This window comes from Peromyscus eremicus, chromosome 8b (assembly GCF_949786415.1).
Source record: "Peromyscus eremicus chromosome 8b, PerEre_H2_v1, whole genome shotgun sequence".
Taxonomy (NCBI): Eukaryota; Metazoa; Chordata; class Mammalia; order Rodentia; family Cricetidae; genus Peromyscus; species Peromyscus eremicus.
The window spans coordinates 49,172,633-49,195,356 of NC_081424.1; the positions used below are offsets into that span (position 1 = coordinate 49,172,633).

At 41.0% G+C, this 22,724-nt stretch overlaps 1 protein-coding gene across 2 annotated transcripts in view; it reads right to left on the reverse strand.

The window, feature by feature from the left end:
- Syne1 (spectrin repeat containing nuclear envelope protein 1) overlaps positions 1-22,724 on the reverse strand; it is a 462,188-nt gene that overhangs the window by 88,654 nt on the left and 350,810 nt on the right. For both annotated transcript variants that reach the window (XM_059272792.1, XM_059272793.1), the window contains 11 exons: positions 20,705-20,905; positions 17,819-17,992; positions 15,798-15,929; positions 14,498-14,694; positions 13,050-13,182; positions 12,484-12,666; positions 10,704-10,853; positions 9,738-9,914; positions 8,998-9,153; positions 3,293-3,448; positions 336-506 (listed from right to left, as the gene is read on the reverse strand). In XM_059272792.1, coding sequence (XP_059128775.1) covers positions 336-506; positions 3,293-3,448; positions 8,998-9,153; positions 9,738-9,914; positions 10,704-10,853; positions 12,484-12,666; positions 13,050-13,182; positions 14,498-14,694; positions 15,798-15,929; positions 17,819-17,992; positions 20,705-20,905 — 1,830 coding nt within the window. The remainder of the gene's footprint in view (positions 1-335; positions 507-3,292; positions 3,449-8,997; positions 9,154-9,737; positions 9,915-10,703; positions 10,854-12,483; positions 12,667-13,049; positions 13,183-14,497; positions 14,695-15,797; positions 15,930-17,818; positions 17,993-20,704; positions 20,906-22,724) is intronic.

Consider the following 22,724-nt stretch of genomic DNA (forward strand, 5'->3'; position numbering starts at 1 on the left):
TTTGGAGAGGCAGAGTAAGGAAAGAAAGGGAAGCCACACTCGGTGATGGCAGCGGGACAGGGAAGTGGATTTGAGTAGCCAATCATCTCATTAAACATACACGTAAGTAATTTACATAACAGGATGTTAAAAACCATTTCTAGATCAGCTAATCCAGTATTTGTTATCCACAAGCAGGTTTGATGAAGTTAAAATAAAGCAAGGAAATTAATATTTTAAATAATTAAATGCAAAGACTATAAGACAATATTTTATAATGATATTTTTACTTGCTAATTTTTTTGTTGTTTTCTTTAATGAAAAACAATGTTAAGGTGTAGTAAACTTTTTATTACCTGAAGATTGTCGACCTGAACCTGAACAGCTTCAGAGGAACCAGTCAGCAGACGGAATCGAGACAGAGCGTATCTGGCTTCCATGATGTGACTGTTGATCTCATCAAAGGCTGCTTTGTGACTGCCCCACTGGCCAAGCACGGATGTCAGCAGCATCTTTAACTGCCCAACCTTTTGGAAAGAAGAACACTTGTCATAACTACATACTATTTAGTATGATAGAACAGAAAAACATTAACCACTGAAATACTACATTGGGGGTCTAGGCACTAAAATCAGATGAGGCTGTTGTGTGTTGCTCAGTGTGGGTTTGACCCTGGGTCCTCTGAGAAATAAGTAAGTGCACTTAACTGCTGAGTCACCACTCCATCCCCAAAGGACTAACTTAACATTTTTAATAGTGTATATTTCTTATATAAAACAATAAATGGGTTTCATAGCGACATCTGTGTTCAAGTCCATAATGTACCTTGACCATACTGATTCCTTACCACCCTCCCCTGCACATGCCTCCTTCCTCTCCCCAAATAGTCCCCTTCCAATTACATGTTATATATGCATGCATATAAAATGTAGGTTTCACATACAAAAACAAACAAAAAAGCAAAAAAAAATGCAATCTTTGTCTAAGTCTGGGTTATTATGATTACCTCCAGTTTCATTCATTTTCCTACAAATGACACAATTTCATTCATCGTTAGGAAGGAACAAAACTCTGTGAACACCTGCTACAATTTTCATCCATTCATCTGTTGACAGACACATAGGCTGAATCCATAGCTTAGCTATTGTGAATGTGCAGCAATAAACATGGGCATGCAAGTGTCTGCAGCATGTTGGCTTTGGTTCCAACGACTACATTTCTGCGCTTGTTCCTCCTCTGTATTTACTGGCACCAGAGAAAATCTTGCTTCGGACTTCTGCATTTTATTACTAACCTAACATGGTCCTTTGAATATGGAGTAAGTACAGCGATGGATACATCATACACATTAATCTGCATTTGCTTTCTCTGCTTTTCTTTTTTCTCAACATAAAGGGAAAATGTTGAAATCAATTGGGATGCTATCTGATGGGCCACAGCATGAAGAATGTGCTGCCTCAGATGTAAGGTCCAGGCCACAGGTGCAGGCGGGGGCAGGGCTGTCCTAACAAGCCCTAAAACAGACGTGAAGATGCGGGAAGAGGATCCCTGAGGTATTTTGCATAGCCAGCTTCTTCTCTGCGTTGTTTGTTTTTCTTTTTCACAAGGCAATATTCCAGTGAGAGAAATGCTTAATTGATGACAATATGGCAAGTTTTGTGGTGATTCATACAAATGCATAAAATAAAACAGATTTAAAGCTATGTCAAAGATAACATGGGGCTAAAGTGGAAGGCTGGTCTGGAGAAGAGCCCATGGATGGTAGGAGGTGTCTGACTTTTCTGTTCAAGCATATTTCTGTACCTTGACAGAATTCACTCCCCATGACTCTCCCTCATCTCTCCAGCCCATATCCCTTTCCTTTTCCAAAGCAATCCTCTATTTGCACGCGTGTGCATGCGTGCATGCGTGCGTGCGTGTGTGTGTATGTGCATGTGTGTGTATGCAGGTATGGATGCAGGTGTGTGTATGTGCATGTATGTGGATACAGGTGTGTGTGTGTGTGTGTGTGTGTGTGTGTGTGTGTGTATGTGCATGTGTGTGGATGCAGGTGTGTGTGTGTGTGGATGTGCATGTGTGTGTGCATGCATTTGTAGATGCAGGTGTGTGTATGTGCATGTGTGTGGATGCAGGTGTGTGCATGTGCATGTGTGTGGATGCAGGTATGTATGGATGTGCATGTGTGTGTGTGGCATGCATTTGTGGATGCATGTGTGTACAAGTGCATGCACGTGTGTGTGCACACATGCCCTCAGCTGTTTGCCCCTCAGTTCCAGTTTGCAGGATGTGGATAACTAAGCACTCAGACTCTGATGTACTGGGGACCCTTGTGACCTTACACAGTGAGGCACAGCACTCACTGTCACACTTACTCTTCTTATCGGCAGATTGAGCACACTATTGAGGGTATTATCAAGTCTCCTTGTAGAGATTACATTTTACTGGCAGAGACTGAGGCATTCACAGGAATGATATAGTATGCTAGGAGGAGAAGCAGGCAATCCAAGGTCTCTGAGCTCAGGGCATGCCTATTGGGCTCAAGCAGAGAGTGAAACCAGTGTAGCTAAGGCCGAAAGACCTTGCAGGGTCAGAGAGACAGTGGGAAGCGGGGTCACCTCCCAGCTCTGGTTTCATTCCTTGGGAGACCAGAAGCCATTGCAGGATTTTCAACACGGGAATGTTCTGATATGACTTCATTCGAACTGCCTCTTCTGGGATATCGATTGCTTAAGAGACCATGGAAATCATCCAAGCCAGAGATGGCAGGAACATAAATCAAGGTGCGAGCAGCGGGGATGGGTTGGATTCTAATCTATTCTGGGAGTAGATCTGCCAACATTTCCTGATGAACTAGGTATGGGTATGAGAGAAGGCACAGAGGGCAGGGTGGATTTCTGCCCACGCAATTGGCATGACAGACTTGCCATTAACAGAGATGGGAGCAAGAGTAGGTTTGTGGGAGAGAACTGTGGCTTACTTTAGGCATAATGGTTTGAAATGCCCATTGGTCACAGGTTTCTCTTTCTGTCTCTATTAGAATTCTGGGAGAAACTAAAGATATGGCCAGATTCACTAGATAATTATCCAAGCCTAGATGGTATCTGTGACTATGAGGATGGGTACAATGAGGAGAGTGATGTTTACAATAATGTTCATTACAGGAAACACTAGAAATTAAAAGACATTGATGAAACAGACTCAGCAATGCCAAGGGGTGACGCAGAGATTCGAGAATTATTTACTCGGTTGCTTTCAGCAGACGTCAACCCTGAGTTTCACAGGAGCAGGAGCTGGGTCTGGGGAGCAAGCCTACCTTGTGGTCTAAACTGGCCCAGGTCTGGCTCAGTTCCCGCAATGTGCTCATGACACTGCCAGAGGCCTCCTCCTTCTTGTTCTGAATCAATGCAAGTCCACTCTGCTCAATTTTCTCTACTTCCTTTTCTTTTGCTTTAATCAAATCTTCCAGTTCCTGAAAGATTAAAAAATATATATATAGTTATTTTAAATTGTTCTATTATAGAACTCTGGGGTGCACCGAAATTGAGTCATTATAGTTTCATGTGCTAAAACCCTGCCACTAATCCAAAAAGATTACCATTCTCAAAAGAGGGTCTGTATGGTGATACTTCTTCCTATACTTAAATGTTTAAAAAAAAAAAAAAAGAAAGTCTTTTTATCCTTAGTAAATTAGCATAACCTGAAAAATATAAAATCTGATCATCTACCAGATAAAGAAATGTCATTATATATTTTTTTCAAAAAGTTATGAGGAAAGAAATACATATCCAAAATTGCAATATGATTATATTCTTAAACCCAAACATGCTGATGCTTTAAAGTCACGTGGCCTAAACCAGGACAGGATGGTCCCTGCGACTGAGACACAGTTTTGTGGCTCTTTAGTTGTGTCACTCTGTAAGTGACGAACTTTCACTGAGTCTCGGTGTTTCCAAATGGGGACACTAAAGACTGGGAAGGAATTACTGTTATCTTCTCTTTGTCCGGTACTCTGATTTTATGCGGTTCTGCAAGGCTATCGGTTTCCTGTGTCTTAAATCTCCATTTTCTTTGGAAGGTGCTTTTATGACTGTTAGAATAAAATGTTCAAAAAAGAAAAAGTGAAATGATGAAAGGCTCAGAACTCATCCTTAAATCATACATTATAGGGGCCTGGGGTAGTGGTTTGTGGTTAAGAGCATTGACTGCTCTTCCAGAGGACCTGGGTTCAATTCTCAGCAACCACACAAACATCTAAAAAAAAAAAAAAACAAAACTAAAAAAACAAAACAAAACAAAACCAGAATTTATTTATTTAAAAGCAATCCTACTCAACTTCTATCTGAATGCCACTGAGGCTCAGTGAACCATCAAGGATTGCCTTCAACATTGTCTATAGATGGAGGGGCAGGAAATCAAGACATTCAAACTCCTTGAGGTCACAAAGCTGCTGAGGGCAGCAGTGGAAAGTGAGACTTTTATGAGGGGCTTGTGGGGGGCCCACTAAACCCAAGTCTGTAGAGGGGCGTGAATCTCATATTGGGGTAATACGATAAACTAGGTATTAAGCTATGGTCACATGGTCAGATTCAGATACATATATCAGGAAATAAAGTGGATCTGAAAACCCTTGAGGTTAGAAGGGAGAATATTTCAAAATATTTTAAGTTCAGATAAAATTAACTATGCAAGAACAATATTTGTCCTTCCTCTTGATTCATCCAAATTTTAGTTGTTTTGTCTGAGTATATCTATGCATGTACATGTATGAATACAGAAGCCATGCCAATTCGGGGTGTCTTCCCCAATCACTTATCTTCTGACACAAGGTCTCTCCCTAAACCTGGAACTCACAGATTGTTTACACCAGCTACTCAGCAAGCCCCAAAGATCCTCCTGTCCTCGTCTTTCCAGTGCTGGGATTCCAGACACCATCACTCCCAGCTTTTATGTTGATGCTGGACATCTAAAACCAGGTCCTTAGTGGTTGTACAATGAACAACTTACCAACTCAATGATTCATATAAGGGTAAAAATATTGTAGCTGAGCAGCTATTAGTTAAGTGTTTATGAGAAGTCTCCACTAAATGAAGGACAAATATTGTGCTTATTTTGATATTATGGAAATGATTTTTATTGTTATGCCATTCTTTCATTTCTACTTTTGTCAATATTATGACAGATGACAGCACTGATAATCACTGGAGTGGAATCTAATGATTACTGAGGATAACAAGTATAGAAAATGTAATTAACTTCTCGTTTTAAGATATTTCTGTATTTTTCCTAAGAATGAATAACCATGCATGATCATCCCAATTCATATTTAATATGCAGTATATATTATATCTACTTACATGTTAGTATTTAATAGAGACCCATAGTAATCCTTCCTCTAATTTCCTAAGATTGAATTATTAGAATTAAATATATCTTCATTCATTCACAGTGGTGAATCTTCTCAGAGAGCAATACTAAATGGATGATCCATGAATTATATACCTCAGAAGAACTGCCTGTACCTGGGCACAACCCAGGAGCAAAGCAGGATTGAAATATATTTCTGTGCAAAGTAAAGGTGTGTTTGCCTTTCCTTTCAATAATATTTTTTTAAATTGTTCTGGTTCTAATCAATGGAGGCAAAAGCCAATCCTAATATTTCTGTAACAATAAATTATTTTCAACTTGGATTAATGCACAAATATCAGTTTTTATATTGCATTCAATCAATAAATCACCTCTAAAAGAGACTGGAAAAGTATTCAAGCTTTTTAAAACAAAACAAACCCTGAATCCAGTCACCGATTTAAGTACACTGGCTTGAATTTCATGCTGTGGGCCAAAGAAACAATTTCTCAAAAATGACAATAAATTTTATCAAGGTTTATAGAATTGCCAATTAGGACCCGCCAGTTAGGCTATTGTGATTTACATATGATGTCCCGGAATAACTGTGTGGGCTCCTCTCTGGTCTTTCAGGTTTGAAAGAAACGGCTTTTCATTTCAACCAGGAATTGGCATCAGCATAGAGTTCTTTAAACCACAATGTAAGTTTTGTCTCTGACACTGCCTAGAGTGACGCTCTGGGAGTCTAAGACTGTGTCCCACAGGCAACAAAATTTGACTAAACTTCTGCAATATTTTTCAGATACCAATAGGTCTCCCTATTGAAAAGAAGACATATATAGGACTAGAATCAAAATAGAAAAAGAGCATGAAAGAGAAGAAAAAACAGTGAGAAAGAGAAACTGGAAAGATGGCTTGGTGGTTAAGAGTACTGCTGTTCCAGAGGCCTGGAGTTCGGTTTCCAGCACTCAGGTGAGGCCGCTCACAAGTGCCTAAAACTCAAGGTCCGAGGGATGCAATGCCTTCGTCCAGCCTCTGGATACACACACACACACACACACACACACACACGCACACGCACACATACACACACACACACACACATACACACACACGCACACACACACGTACACACACACACACACACGCATGCACGCACGCACACGCACACGCACACGCACAGAGAGAGAGAGAGAGAGAGAGAGAGAGAGAGAGAAATCAGGTAACTCTTTCTTTTAAGGAAGAGAAAACGAGAAGAGAGGAAAGAAAAGGAAGGGATCAGAGGACTACAGGATCAAACTCCAAGGAGAATGCCAACAGGCAACCTTTCAGTAGTAAAGTGACCTTGACCGCAAGCCTGGGAAGCGTTCATCTTGCTGACGTCAACATGTAGGGGTTGCCTTTTAAAATTAATGGAAATATTTTAACTTTGAGGGCTCAGCAAAACTATCACTTTTCAACCTTAAAAGCGAATTTTTGAAACGCTGGCTTATTTTTCAGATCTGAGAATTTATGGTCTAAATTGGAAGTACCACTGGCCTCCCAGAAGACACAAAATCCAATGAGAGCAGTTGACAGGCACATTTGGTCTTCAGTCTTTTATATATCCATCTTCTGAAGGGAGGCATTAAAATGTTAAGTGTTTCTCACTGGACAGAGTGGGTGCGCTCCTGTAATCCCAGCACTCAGGAGGCAGAGACAGGTTGATCAGGAGTTAAAAACCAGTCTTGGCTACCTACTGAGTTTAGGGGCCATCTTGGACTACATGGGACTCTTACTAGGTGGTAGTGGTGCACACCCTTAATCCCAGCACTCAGGAAGCAAAGGCAAGTAGATCTCTGTGAGTTTGAGGCCAGCCTGGTCTACAGAGAGCATTCCTGGATAGCCAGAGCTGTTACACAGAGAAACCCTGTCTCAAAAAGAGCATTTTGACATCAGACATAGAGATGCAGAGTTTGGAGTTTGCTCAGCTGGTTTTCGGTCTTGCTTTGGTCCAGTATTTCCTCACTATGCTACCTTTCCTAAAGTTTGGAATGGTAATGTATATTTTATGACATTATGTGTTGGGAGTATGTGTTCTGTTTTTTTATTCTGATTTTATAGGTGATTATAGTTCAGAGACTGCATGAGTCTCAGAAGAGACTGGACTTCAGACTTTTAAGCATTGTTGAGACTGATAGACTATGGGGACTTTTGAAGTTGGACTAAATGCATTTTTGCATTGTGATATTGTTACAAGCTTATGGGGGCCAGGAAATGGAATGTGGTAGTTTGAATGTAATTGACCCCTCATAAGCTCATAGAAAATAGCACTATTAGAAAGTGTGGTCTTAGCCAGGCGGTGGTGGCGCACGCCTTTAATCCCAGCCCTCGGGAGGCAGAGGCAGGCAGATCTCTGTGAGTTTGAGGCCAGCCTGGGCTGCCAAGTGAGTTCCAGGAAAGGCACAAAGCTACACAGAGAAACCTTGTCTTGAACAATCAAAAACAAAATTGACAGATAGAAAGTGTGGTCTTGTTGAAGTAGGTGTAACCTTGTTGGAGGAAGTGTGTCACTGTGGGGGTGGGCTTTGAGGTCTCTTTTGCTCAGGCTTCCCTCAGTGTGATTTTCAGACCATTTCCTGTTGCCTGCAAGATGTAAGACTCTCAGCTACTTTGCCAGTACCATGTCTGCCTGCATGGTGCTGCATGGTCCTCACCATGATGATCATGGACTAAACCTCTGAAATTGTAAGCCAGTCCCTATTAAATGTTTTCCTTTATAAGAGTTGCCATGGTGAGAGTGTCTCTTCACAGCAATAGAAACCCTAAGACAAGGTCCTAGAAAAAGAACTGGATAAATAAGTGTAAATCATTAGTGCTGGTAGGAGACTAAGTAAATGTTCTTTGACAATTATAATTAATTTAAAATGTAACTTGGATTTTTTTTAAACCTCAGTAAATATGTGTCTTTTTTCCATTAAAAACCAAAGACAAAAAAAACCAAAAACAAACCTAATAATTTCAGACAGCTTCAAAACTGAAACTACTCTTGGACCACAGGTCTCTTCCTTTTCTTAACTATAAGGCTTTGTGTGAGGGCTTAAGGTGGGCCATCACACCCAACCCGAACTTATTTGGGTCCTGGGGAACCCAAATGGATCCTCACATTTGCATGGCAAGCATTTCCCCTCTGAGCTATGTCCTCAGTCCTTATATTGACCTCTTTAAGGAAAAAAATAATTTGAGTAAATGTACACATATATCTAAAATATCGGTAAGTATTAAATCTGATGATCAGTATATGGGATTCTGTGTCTACTTATGTGAATATTTCATCCTTTCTACAATATCAAAACTTTAAAAACAGGTGATGCAGCCTAATAGAGTTGGGAGAAGAAAAAAAAAAACCTAATAAGGCATGATGGTATATCACTGTTATCCAGGTACCACGAATCCTGAGGCTGGAGGACTCCAGGTTTAAATCAGCACTACTTAGATAGTAGGACTCTTAAAATCAAGTAAATAACAACAACAAAATGACTACCTGATCAACCTGATCATCCCAAGTAATGAAAGACAAGTGTCCGCAGATGCAATTATTAAGAACAAGTTAACCCATAATGCTTGAACCAGCAATGCCCTCAGCACAGGCCTGAGGTGTGAGGCAGCCCTGGGAGCCATGCCTGGATACGTTACCTGACAGTCCTTCAAGGCATTCTGAACAGAAGTCTGGTCACCAATCTGCTGCTGCTCTTTCAGCTTCTTCTCCTGGTTTTCAAACCAAGCTTTCAGAGACTGTACACTGTTTTCATATTCTGACCAAGACTCCAACAAGCCTTCCAGCAGCTGGATCTAAACAAACAGAAAGATGCAAATTTCAAAAACTTTGTTCTAAAATCAAATCACTGGCACCAAAAAATTGCCCAATACAATTTTTTTTTTTTTTTTTTAGTGAGAAAAGAGTTCTTGAGAAGCAATGAGCATTTGGGAAGGACTATGCTAGAAGAACATCACGTACTTGCATGAAAATAGCCTTACAAAACCCTGCACAATAAAATTAAAATGTCAAAAAGGGAATTTCTCAAAATACAGTCAATTGCATATATAAATGAAGAAAATGAAGTTTACCAAGTATCAAGCAATGGCTACTATTGGTAAAGAAGAGAAAACTACAGTCAACCAAAGGTAAAGGGAAGAAAGATGAAGAGGCATCTTAAAACAACAAAACCAGACACACAAAATGTTCAGAGAAGGGAGGCTGTGTAAGAGAACAAAGGGCCCTAAAGGTGTCCAGGGCAAGGTCACCTTCTGGGTACTGTGGGAGGCTCTCTGGTGGTGCTTCATCTAGCCACACCCCTTGTGAAACGGTTTCCTGCCTGCCTGAGCCCATTCTCGGGGTCTGCATCCGTATCAGAAGGACAGGCCACCCAGCTCACCTTCTCACCCACTCGACCTTGCAAGAGCTGCCAACTTTTGTTCATGGCTCCAAGCTGCTCGGCAAAATCTGTCTTATCGCTGCGCTTGCTCTCCACATCCTGACTGCTGATCTGCAGCACTGACTGGTTCACAAAGTCCGCCGTCAGCTGCTTGCAGTTCAGGTCTATCTTGAAACCCTAAAAGAGAGGCGAGAGGTTCAGACAACAAGATTCTGTGTGTAAACGTCTTAGCATGTTCCCAGGAGTTGGAAAGCCTTTGCGAACCCACACGTGATTGTTATCACTCCCATGATGTCATCCAAAGGACACAGTCTTTGTTTCTTCACATGGCCTGCTAGGTTAGGAACTGGAATATGTATTCATTATGTTTATAAAATTGTACACATATAAATATCATATGCATGATATGTTGAAACAGGTAAATTACATCATTATCTTTCAGTGTGTTACAGTTTGAGTGTGTAATGTCCTCTATAGGCCCACGGGTTTGGACACTTGGTCCCCAGTTAGTGATGCTTCCTGAGAAGGTTACTGAACCTTAAGAAAGTGGAGCCTCACTGGAGAACCTAAGGATGTATATCACTGGAGGCCACCTTTGAGAATTTATAGTGTGGTCCCACTTCTTGTTCTCTATCTATCTCCTTCCTATGTGCAGATGAAATGTGATTAGTCAGCACCCTGCCGCTGTTACCAGCCCTTTTCCTCTATTGCAAACCGTATCCCCACTGGAACTGTTATCCAGAATCAACTCTTTGTTTCCTAAGTTGCTGAAGTCAGGGTATTTTGTCACAGCATCACAAAAATAACTGACACACAGTATCTGTACTTACAGTTCCATGCTTTTACTTTTGAATGTCTCTGTTCACTGTGTATAGGATATATACATTCTAAGCCCTGGTTTGAGTTTCTGAGTACCTTCAAATGGAAGTCTAGATGTATGGAAATGAAAACCTCCATGTCTATTACCTTATATTTCTGAAGGTACTCATGGATTGCCTTGTAACCTATTGCATTCTTTATGTCCTCTTCGTCCTTCAGGATGATACTTTCCATTAGTGCGATCCAACTCATGACCTCAGAAATAGCATGGCGGGAAGGTAGCTTGTCCATCTGGAGCTGTGAGAGCCAAGACAGAATGAGTCTCGAGCACTAAAATTCAGACCAAACTACTGGTAACACAGTGGTTCTCAACCTTCCTAATGCTGCGACCCTTTAACTCAGTTCCTCATGTTGTGATGACCCTCAACCATGAGATTATTTTCGTTGCTACTTCATAACTGTAATTTTGCTACTGCCAGGAATCATAATGTAAATATCTGTGTTTTCTGATGGTCTTGGGCTACCCTGGTGAAAGGGTCTTGGACCCCCAATGGGGTCGCAAGAGAAATAACAGCCCTTTTATTTTTCAGATCTCTGAAGTTGAAACATCAGACAAACACAGTAACACTAGTCACCTAATGCTCACTCAACATCTAATGCCACAAACATTGCATAAATATTACCTAATTAATCAAAACACCAGCAAGAAAACATATTCTTACTTTATAGTTAGTTTTATGTGTTTCAAAAAAAGCCTTAACTACAAAACATTCAACAGATGTATTTTATTAATTATCTTGTAAAATCTCGCTGTATTATGACTCAGGAATGTTAATAGAAGGAAGAAAAACACCACACTGAAAGATATCATTTTCCCTGCTTTTTGGCATTCTCACATTTATTACTAAGATCCAATTTCCTGAGTATTTAAGATATACTAAGAATTCTGATTTTTACTTCATATACCAAGCAAGTATGCATATCATGATTACAAGGATTTACAAAAATAAGAGCAATCATTTAAATATTTATAAATCAAAATTGTCTGTGATGGGTCATGACTATAACCCCAGCCCTTTCAAAGGCTGAGGCAGGAGGATCACCACAAATTCAAGGCCATCAGGGCTACAAGGTAAGAGAGACCTTGTCTCCAGATATATATAAATTTAAATATGTATTATCTAATTCTATGTGGAGGGGAAAGGACTAAAGAAAGATGGGATTGCTCCTCTCTTCTAGGAATATATAGCTGATTGGAGAGAAACAACATGTGTATTAAAAACATCTATCATACCTGACCTACAGTGATGAATGCTAAAGAGACAGAAAGATTAAAATGTTCCAGGGTTCCAGGTAGGTTAGACATATTACCAATAAGAATGCTGTCATAAGCTGATAACATTGCTCAATGTGGAGCCCCAAATACAATGGTGGGCCCAAAAGGTTATCATAAGCTAAGAAACCTGTGTCTATCTCTCAGTTTGTGGTAAGTACACTCTGATTTTCGAACAATGTTAAAATGGACCAAACACCTATTTATCAGAATGCATCCCTGTTGTAAATGATGTATGACTGTTCTTATATTGAGTTAAGATCCAGTTTCCTTCTTGGATGTAAGGTCTTCTACGTAGGATACAGATCTTCACAATTTTAAGAAGTGCCTACATTTTACCCATGAAATGTCAGTTTAAACAAGGTCAAAGTTTTCAAGTTTCCAACAGAGAGAGAGAGAGAGAGAGAGAGAGAGAGAGAGAGAGAGAGAGAGAGAGAGAGAGCGAGCGCTTTGGGAAGAAAAAGGGTTTTGTAGAATGGTTCCATTTTGATACACAGTACAAAGCAGGAAGAAAAGGAACGTCCTGCTTGCTCTAATTTGCATTTGTGTGGTGGAAATCAACTGTTACCAAATAAACCAGCTTTATCTCGGTACCTGATGGAGCTTCTCCTGTACCACGGGAATGCTTGTCAGTAGGTCAGTCCACTGGCTGTCCATGTGGGACAGCTCAGCACGCAGAGCAGCTGTATCCACTTTCTTTAATCGAAGAAGTTGATTTCCAGTGCTCATGACTGATGATTTCAGGGAAGACTTGGCCTCTACCTCTTTAGAGAATTCCTTAAAAAAACAAAAGTCACAGTGTTCCATTTAGCATCAAATAGCTGGACTTTTCCATTTAAGGACAGGGACCAACCTAAAGCATAGAGCAATTATTTCTATGCATTGAGGGCTCGGTCATATGGAACTCTTTGGAGACAAACGCACCACACCTTTACCTTCAAAAGAGGCTAATCCATGACCTGAAGACTAATTGCAAGAGGCAATCTGGCACCCCACTCACTGGTTTACATAAATACTAGATACACAGAGTTAACCTTGGAATTGTCTATGACAGTTTAGCTTCTTACTGTGTCTGCGGACAGTTGGCTTCCTGTGGACTGTTCCACAAATCCAGGCTGAGAAGCAAAACAAGATCAAATGTTCAAAGTTCTCAGACTTACCAGGAAAGCATTGAGATGATCCCGGACCATTTCCAGCTCTTGTGGGACCGTCACAGATTGCTCAGTCCAAAATGCCAACCTGTCCTTTGCAGACTGTAGCCAATGAATCAGATCTGTAGATTCACTTTGATACCTTTAAGCATATTAAAGAGTTTATTAATGGAACATTCTGTCTCTATTGTCTGTTGTCAGTTAAAACGAGAGCCCCCAAAAGACCTGGAAGAAAAGTATATGAGGTTGATGCCCTGAAATTCTTGTCTATTAATATTTATATCTTAAGTCTGTCCTGGGTTTCAGTGCCCCCATTGCTAAACTGAAGATGAGAATATCTTTCTCTCTCTTTGCACTGATGCTCTTGGGAAATATTGGGTCATGGTTATAAAAAACCTGTTTGAAATAAAGGTAACAAAAGAAACAATGCTACATTCAATAAAATTCAAGTAAGTGCTTCCCCTGAATACTTCGCATTGGGATTTCAGTGTAAAATATTCCCCCAGGCATGTATATTGCAGGCATGGTCCCCAGTTGGTGTCCCCACTATTTGGAGAGGGGCTGGACATCTAGAATTGGAGACTAACAAGAGGAAGGAGGTCACATGGAGCTGTCCTTGAAAGGCGCCATGTCTGTCTGTCTGTCTGTCTGTCTGTCTGTCTGTCTGTCTCTCTCTCTCTCTCTCTCTCTCTCTCTCTCTCTCACACACACACACACACACACACACACACACATACACACACACTTCCAGGCAGCTATAAGGTGAAATGTCTCTTCCATCATCTGTTCCTGCCACTACACTATTCTGCCCCAGGACCCAAGACAATAGCTCCGATTGACCTTGGCCTGAAACCTCTGAAATGTGAACCACAACAAATATTCCTTCTGATAAACTATTTTTCTCAGCTGTAGATCACAGCAATGGGAATCTAAGATATTTCCCATGGCCTGTCAGGAGGATACTCTCTTTTCATTTAGTGTTATCTTGTCTTTAAGGTTTCGCAGCAGCTAGACAAGTGGGGGTGGGAGAGAGGTATGGGGTGGGGGGCTGGGGGACTGGGTGGATGCAGAGCCAGCTGCATTGGGTGCCCATCTCCCCACCAGCTTTAATCACACATTTAAAAGAGTAAGAATCCGCCCGGCGGTGGTGGCGCACGCCTTTAATCCCAGCACTCAGGAGGCAGAGCCAGGCGGATCTCTGTGAGTTCGAGGCCAGTCTGGACTACCAAGTGAGTTCCAGGAAAGGCGCAAAGCTACACAGAGAAACCCTGTCTCGAAAAACCAAAAAAAAAAAAAAAAAAAAAAGAGTAAGAATCCAATTGGGATTCTCTGGTTGTCTTTCTTTTCCAAACTATGCCATTTTCTAAATGTGCATATCTTTCCCAAGGCCAGTATCTACTAGTCTTAGAAATACACCGCGGAATTATCAAAAGCGCGGAATTATCAAAAACTATTACCTGGTCCAGTGTTTCAGTATGGTCTCCAGTCTGTGAAGTTCCTTGGACACTTTGTTGGTGTTACTGAGCCAGCGCTCCCCCAGCTGATTCAGCTGACTGTCAAGATCTGAGCAGCTGGCAGACATCAGCAGTCGCTTTCCGTCATCCAACACTTGGTACAGTTTGGGCTGGTATTCATTAAGGCTGGATTTTAAACGCTAGAATGATTGATGACATGGAGTTAAAAGCTCGACTTCGTGTCCCTGAGCATTATCATTTCTCTGATGTTTCTAACGTTGGTATTATTTGTTACCAAACATAAATTATCTTCACGCTGCAGCTCTGAAAGCTTGAAAATGTGTTTATCAAAATATAGATGTTCTATCTTTTTTAATTTGTTAGGAACTTGATGTGTTTACAGCTGTCAGGCTTAATTATCTCTAAAACAGTATGACACCAAAATAAACTACAAAAAAGGCTTGGTGGAGGTCTGGTGAAAATGTTTTTAAAGATTTCAAAATGAGCTCACTTGTTACAAAACTATTGTCTATTTGTCATTTATCTATAATCTATTATCTATCATCCATCATCTATTTTCTGTCGGCGTACCTATTTATCTATCATCTTCATCTATCTATCTATCTATCTATCTATCTATCTATCTATCTATCTATCTATCTACCATCTATTTATTTTGCAGAGCTGAGAATCTAGCTCATGGCACCTTGATTATCAAGAAGGCCTCTATCACCATTACTGAGCTATATAGTACAGATGAAGAAAGATTTTTTTTAAAAATATGAAATTCTAATTAAACCCAATGGGTCATACAAACACACAAAAGGCAGGCAAGTAAGGGGGGGGGGCGGCTTTATGGTGTACGCCTTAATCCCGGCACTGGGGAGGCAGAGGCAGGCGGATCTCTGGGAGTTTGAAGCCAGCCGGTTATACAGATCAAGTTCTGGGACAGCCAGAGCTGTTACACAGAGAAACCCTGTTTCAAAAAACCGAAATAAACAAATAATAATAAAAAATAATAATAAATACATATTTAATCATAAATGAATATGATTATTAAATAATATATTATATATGATTTACTATATAATATATAATTATAAATATACTTATATTCTATAAATAATACAAACACAATCTATGTGCATCCATGAATTTTAGTAATTTAAAAAAAAAGTAAAACATTCAATGAATTTTAAACTTGTTTGCTAAACAAATGTGCTTAAATTCTGTTAAAATTATTGGCAAATTTCTTAAGGAAACATTGTCATTCGTAACACTAAGACACACTTGGAAACCAGACCTGGTAGAGACTTGTCCTTTCTACAAGTCTGTCCTCACTCTCCTCCACGAGGCCCACGCTTGGGATGCTGCTTTCCACCACGTCCAGCTGTCTGCTGAGCTCCTGGCGGCTCTCATCCAGCTGGGACCACATCTACAAACATGACAGTAATTACTGGGATCCCACACTAGGGAAGCTGGCAAGAAGACCACAAGTTCAAGGACAGCCTGGGCTATTAGAGACAATGGGTCTCAGAGAAGCAAAACCAAACCATGCAAATAACACACAAAAAGAACGGCATTCCCCTATGTGTGTAAAAACCTGCACTTGCCAGATTCTGCTTCAAGTATATCACGAATGTTTAGTTGGTGTTTGTCTTGGGAAACAAAAGAAGTTTCTAAAGCAATTGAGGAAATGGTGGCCCTTAAAAGTGGGCAGCTCTCTCTCTGTCTCTCTGTCTCTCTCTCTCTCTCTCTCTGTCTCTGTCTCTGTCTGTCTCTCTCTGTGTATGTGTGTGTGTATGCACAACAATAATAAAAAGAGGTTATGAAATTAAGAGTGGGGGTGTGGGAGGTATTAGAGGTGTGGAAATGATATAAATACAGTATTCATGTATAAAATCCTTAAAAAATGAAAAATAATAAAAGAGAAGAGGGAGGAAAGGGGGACAAACACAACTCCTAACACTTTTAAGGGAAATGGGGAGAAAAAAGGAACTGGGGAAGTTCAGGGCAACTGACTTAATTACTAACCAAAGGAGGGCACTGATCTGCCAGTGATTTACACAGGGTTCTGGGGCTAATTACTTAGCCTCTATTTGGTGTTCAAAGTCATGCATTTGTGTCAAAGCTAAGACTCAATCTAAGTCTCTCTGAATCTAGAACATTGGCTTGCAAACTCTTTCTACAATAGACCACATAGCAAATATCTTCAACTTTGTAGATTAATTAGCATCTATTGCAAGCAGTCATGACTGCCCATTGGATGAAGGCAGTAGATTAACAAGCAGACCAATAAAACTATTACATCAGAAAAACCTTTACAAAGAACAGGCTGCTCTTGGCCCAGGGGCCAACTCCTGTTCTAGAATCTGGGCCCTGTTAATAAATGGCATCCTTTTTTCTGATTATCTATAAGATCTACTATATAAAAGGCTGTCTGCTTCCCTGTAGAGACGTCATCCTGTGTTCTGATTGTCTTCTTGTTGCATTGGACCACCACATCATCGAGGGCAGTCCTGGGAACATTTTTGCATTTCCCTTGCCTGGGAATCTGGTGGCAACTTGATAAATGCTGAATAAATAAATACGTGATTTCTTCACTTCTGACTAATAAGCAAATGCAAGTCAACAGAAGGAGGGAATGGAATTTCTCAGGCAGAACAGCGAATTCCTAACTAGGGCTAAGAACACCGTATATGGCAGCTAGGATCCGAACCTATATTTTATTATTTCAGTTCAGAGTTTCTGGCGGGTTGCTGTTTTAATTTTTAATGACATGTATATGTATGCATAGATTCACATGAATGTAGATGCTCACAGAGGACTTATGGGCAGTCGTAAACCTCCCAATTTAGTTTCTAGGACCCAAATTCAGGTCTTCTGTAAGAACAGCAAGCGCCCATCTTAACCACTGAGCCATCTCTTCAGCCCCCTGGATTGCTATTTTACAACAAATGAATCCTTCATTTTTTTTTTTTCTTTCAGACCATAAAGATTTGTACCCAGATGGCTGTCCTCTAGCTTCTAGATTCCAGTGACAGGTCTTATCACAAGAACAATTGCATCAGAGACAGAGCCAGGGATATGTATTTTTCATGTTTTGTGCTCCTAATTCAGTTTTGGGCTTGAACCTCAAGCCTGCAAGCTTCTTCACACATACTCTGAGGTTGGGATTCATCCAGATGACTCACAATATAATGTATCACATACTGAATACAAAAGGAACACACCAACCCTAAACCATAGGAAAGTATTATTCCAAAGAAGGGAGCCCAGTAAGCTCCATGTGCGGCCAGAAAGATGCTATGCACACGGTCTCACCTCTAGGATGTACTCAAGCTCCACGCCTCTCTTATGGGCCTGTTTCAGCACAGCAGATGCCTGATCCATGCGGTCCCTGTGCAGCTGAGTTTCCTTCACAACGGCGAAGCCGATGATCTTTCTGAAGAGTGTGTCAGTCAAAATCATATGAGATTCCAGACCCTGGAAGTACTCCTGTAAGTTTTATCAGGCAGAAGAAGATCAGCGGCTCATTCAGACCTCTGCTCTAGATAAGAACTGTCTTAGCCATGAAAGCTGATAGAGCACAGTTAACCCAAAGAGTGTACCATCTCAACTCCGCTGCACTCCATCTTAACTCAGGCACTGTGCTTCCTACAGGGGCTTCCTGTAGCATCAAGGCTCTGAGCTCCCAACTGGCCTTCCCTCTTGACCCCACTCAAGTACAACTCCACATCACTGTGCTGTAGACACAAGCCTCCAAAACAAAGCCCTTCATCTGTGATTAGATGACAGAGGAGAGTTTCCTACCATCATCCCATGCACAGTGACACAGTCACTGACCATCCCTGCCACACCACTGTCCTCCTGTTTCTCTTAGACACATTAGTCCCCTCACCCTCATCTTCAGCTGTGCCTATACACTGTTTTTCTTGAGATGTTCACATCTGGCACATCAGTGTCTCTCCTTCCATGTCTGGGTTGAGACCAACTCTCTCAACTTACAGTCTATTTGCCTTGCTTACGATATATTGCCAAGCATGACTGGACATATAATAATATGTTAACAGATATTTTAATTTTCCCTTGTATTTTACTTCCATGCACCAGAACTGTAACCATTGCATGAACTGATATTTTTGAAATATAAAGATTTTTTTATATAAAAAGATCTTGGAAGATAGAGATGAGCCCTATTCTACACCATTTCCTATACCCAGGACCATGCATAGAACTGAAGGACTGGAAATTGTTAATAATAGCAGACATTGAGTTCTTGTTTTTCTGAGGGCCCCATAATCTCTTTACTCAACTCATGTCACCCTTATGACAATTCTGAAGCTGTATAAAATACTTATATCTATCATTTTACAGGTGATAACACAGAGCCACTCAGTCTATGTAGCTGAGCAGAGCAGAGTTAGGTTTTAATTCCTATCATATGACTGTATCTATGCTTCTCACAAACACTGCAGAGGTCTCCCACAGAGCATGGGCTGGACGGTAGGGGGTAGACTCAACATCATCACTATCATCATAATTGTTTTGCTATGGCCAGGAATCAAAACCAGGGCCCATTGACCACTAGGCAACCACTGAGGTATATCAGCAGCCTGTGCTGTTTTCTTATTTTATTTATTATATTATCTGAGATAATATCCCATGTATTCACTCCTGCTGAACTTGCTCTTTAGCTTAGGTAGGCCTTCAACTTGAAATTCTTTCTGCTTCCACCTCCCAAGTAGCTGGGATTACAAGCCTGTGACATCAGGCCCGGTTCAGCATCATTATTTTGAACCATCATTAGTTGATGAAATAATCGTATGGTTGGCAATGGCCTATCAAGCCCAACCTGTGCTGAGAGTTGAGCTTGCTTTCAACACAAGCCTACCTCCCACTCCGGCCTTGGCAGCATTTCAAAACCATGGCCAAAGGGTCCCTCTGCTCGGCCCCAGTGGCAGCTGCAGCCGACTCTTTCGAGAGCTCTTCCCTAACTGAGTATCGGTTCTCTGTTATTCTATTGCTCCTTGATCCTAGCTTCCCTTCTGGAACAACTCAGAGTGATCTTTTATTGCTATGGTCAGATTTGAGAACAAACAGCTGTGAACTTTAAAGCAATGTTTTCATAGCCAAATGATAAGGCTTTAATAAATCAAAAAACTTTTTGGACAGAAAACCTCTGGGAAATAAAATTAGCAAAAAAAAAAAAAAAAAGTATAGTCCCCTTTACTTTTATGGACCAAGTCCACCATAATAGCCCACCAGAGAGCTACACAACAGTAGAATGTTAACCATCTAAACCTCAGTGAGATTGTTTTGTTTTCCTTCAGGGAACTCCCATAGCCTGGGAGGCTGAGTTTGTGACCTGGTAAACTTTGCATAGTCATTGCTAAAGATTTGTTATGTTAGGGGTGTGTGTGTGTGTGTGTGTGTGGTTTTGTTAAATGTGTTTATTCACTAAGGAGTAATGAACCTGAGCTTCATTTGGGAACACACTGATGGAGCAATCTTGGGGTTCCCAAGTCTGATTGCGTGGTAAAAGTTCTCATCATGCCCAGGAAAATCTCTGAGGCCAACAGAATGTGCTTAAGCTCCAGGAGAACTGAATGACTCAAGAAACAGACATCAACTCAATGCCAAATGTGAGTGGGCAGCCCTGCCTTCCCAGGGTGGAGTGAGGAGTCTAGGCCAATACAATGAAGGGTAGAGAGCGCACCAAGGTCCAGGTGGACAACAAGCCCTAAAGGAGACACAGGGAACTACATAAACTTAAGCCTACTTGCATATGCCTTTAATTCCAGCTCGCAGGAGCTGAAGGCAAGAAGATCAGAAGTCCAAAGCCATCCTCAGCTGTACAGTGAGTGTGAGGCCAGCTTGTGCTAAAAATGATGAATCTGGGTCCCTCTCAAGAAAGGCTTTGAGCTTCTCCTTGGCTATATTTATGTATGAAGACAGTTGGCTTAATATTCATGGGGGGCTGATAAAGTTACTTACGTAATTACTTTTTCTTAATTTTACAAAATCATAAAAACATACTCTTAACCATTTCTCTATGCTCCAGATGCTAGTGGGTTTGAACAAATATTTATAGCCTACTTAGAAGTGCAAATTATACAAGTATAACTCATAAAGCCGAGCTTATTAGGTTTTCCTCCATCTCTATACGGGTTTGAGAATTTCAGCTACGTTTTCCTGCTCTCTTCTCACCTTGTGCTTGTCAAGCAGTTGTTGGATTTCTTCTTTGGAGGACACAATGATTTTCTGGTCCCCTGTCATCTTCTCTTGTCCAGTGTCCAGCAGGTCTGCCAGATCCTGCAAGGCCCTATCATATTGACTCTTGAGGGCAAGGTTCTGGTTGAGGTTGCTCCTCCGGGAACTGATGGTCACCAACAGGTCATCATACATGTCCTGAGAAGCAGAGGCATCCATCCACACTAGTCTCAATCACAAAGCTGCAGTACCAAGCCCATCACCTGCCCAAGACCCCACCAAGGACATGCCTCTCCACAAGTGCATCCTCCAGGGACCCTCTGCGTGGAAGCAAGCTGCCTGTCTTATGAGCCTCACTTGGAAACACTTCAAAAAAAAAAAAAAAAAAGGAAGGATGCTCTGGACATCCCTCCCCACATCTTTAATACATATGCACGGGATTGTGGCTTTCCTGGGGTTTGATCTTTGGTTTATTCAAGTTCTTTTGTTAATCTTGTTTGGCAATCTTACATATTCCTTTCTGTTTTCAATTTGATTTTGCTCTTAATGAACAAATCATAAATCACATAAGAACTGAAGAAAATGAACTAAATTCACAGAGATTTAAGGATGCAGTGACTTTGGTAAAGGATACAACAAATAATATAACGTAGACAGAACACAACTGTTTGGAGAAAAGTAAAATTAGACTCTTATGCCAAATAGTAAGATACAATTAAATTTATTAATAAGTAAAAATATAGGGCTGAGGATGTAGCTCACCAGTCCAGTACTTGCCTAGCAGGCACAAGGCCTTGGGTTTGATCACCAGGGCATGTTCATGTACACACACACACACACACACACACACACACACACACACACACACACTACAGCTTAACTTTTCAAGATTCTAAGCAAGGAGGAAGGGCTAGAGAGAGGCTTGGGCAGTTACCCACACGGGCTGCTCTCCCAGAAGAACCATCACCCTCTTAGAGGCTCACAACCAACTTTAGCTCCAGTCTGTGGGGATCCAATGCCCTCTTCCGGCTTCTGTGGGTACCAGGCACACACAGGGTAAACAGACAAACCTACAGCCCAGACGCCCATTCACATAACAAAATTAAAATAAATAAAAAAAGATTCCAAGCAATCTAAAACAAAGTATTTCCTAGAAATGACTCATGAGGTAATTTCCTGATTGTCTGCTCAAGCTTTTGCTTATCCATGATGAGATGCGGGGTTGAGATGCTGAACAAAAATGTCCACAAGGTGAAGAGAGATGTCATAGAAAAACTGATTCACCTTGTTATCATAATCTTAGCATTTATTAAATCTTGCAGTAAATGAATAGAGTATCTCTCACATTTCTGTCTGCTAAATGGTATCAGATTTTGGACTGACCACCTTTCAAATGAAAAGCCAAAAAAAAAAAAAAAGGGAGACAAAACCTTCAAACTTAAAAAGGCAACAATTCTGCCAAACGTGGTAGAGTCAACAACTGTTTAATCTGGAGAGACATTTTAGGAGATGGTGAGACACCAAACAAAATTTACTGGAGGCATATGGACCTGATTAGTGCATCATCCTGAGGCGGGGCAGCCAAAACCCTTCAATCTGGGAAAGTTCAGCTGGAATGCTTATTTACGGCTATGACGTTTGACTCTCGCACCTGACGCCGGAGCACTGTGGGAAAATGATCTAAGCGAAGGGCAGCAGGGTGGGGGAGGTTTGTCCTGGGACATTTCAAAATGCTAGCCAAAGGCCTGAGATGGACAAACTGAGAGTGGCTTCTTGTTTATAAGCGCTGTGGTATTTTCTTGGGCGAAGGACTTGAGATTTTGTGCCTGATTCACCATCCCCAAAGAGTTCTGTAGGAATGCCTAAGAGACGAAAACACACACACAGTGTGTGGCCATGCCCAACTATACAGATTTTACACATCTTAAAAATACAGCTAGTTTTCTATAAGGTGTTAAACTTCACTGGCCTGGGGGGGGGGCATTTCATTTTCATCCTTCTATCCCACGTATAAGTT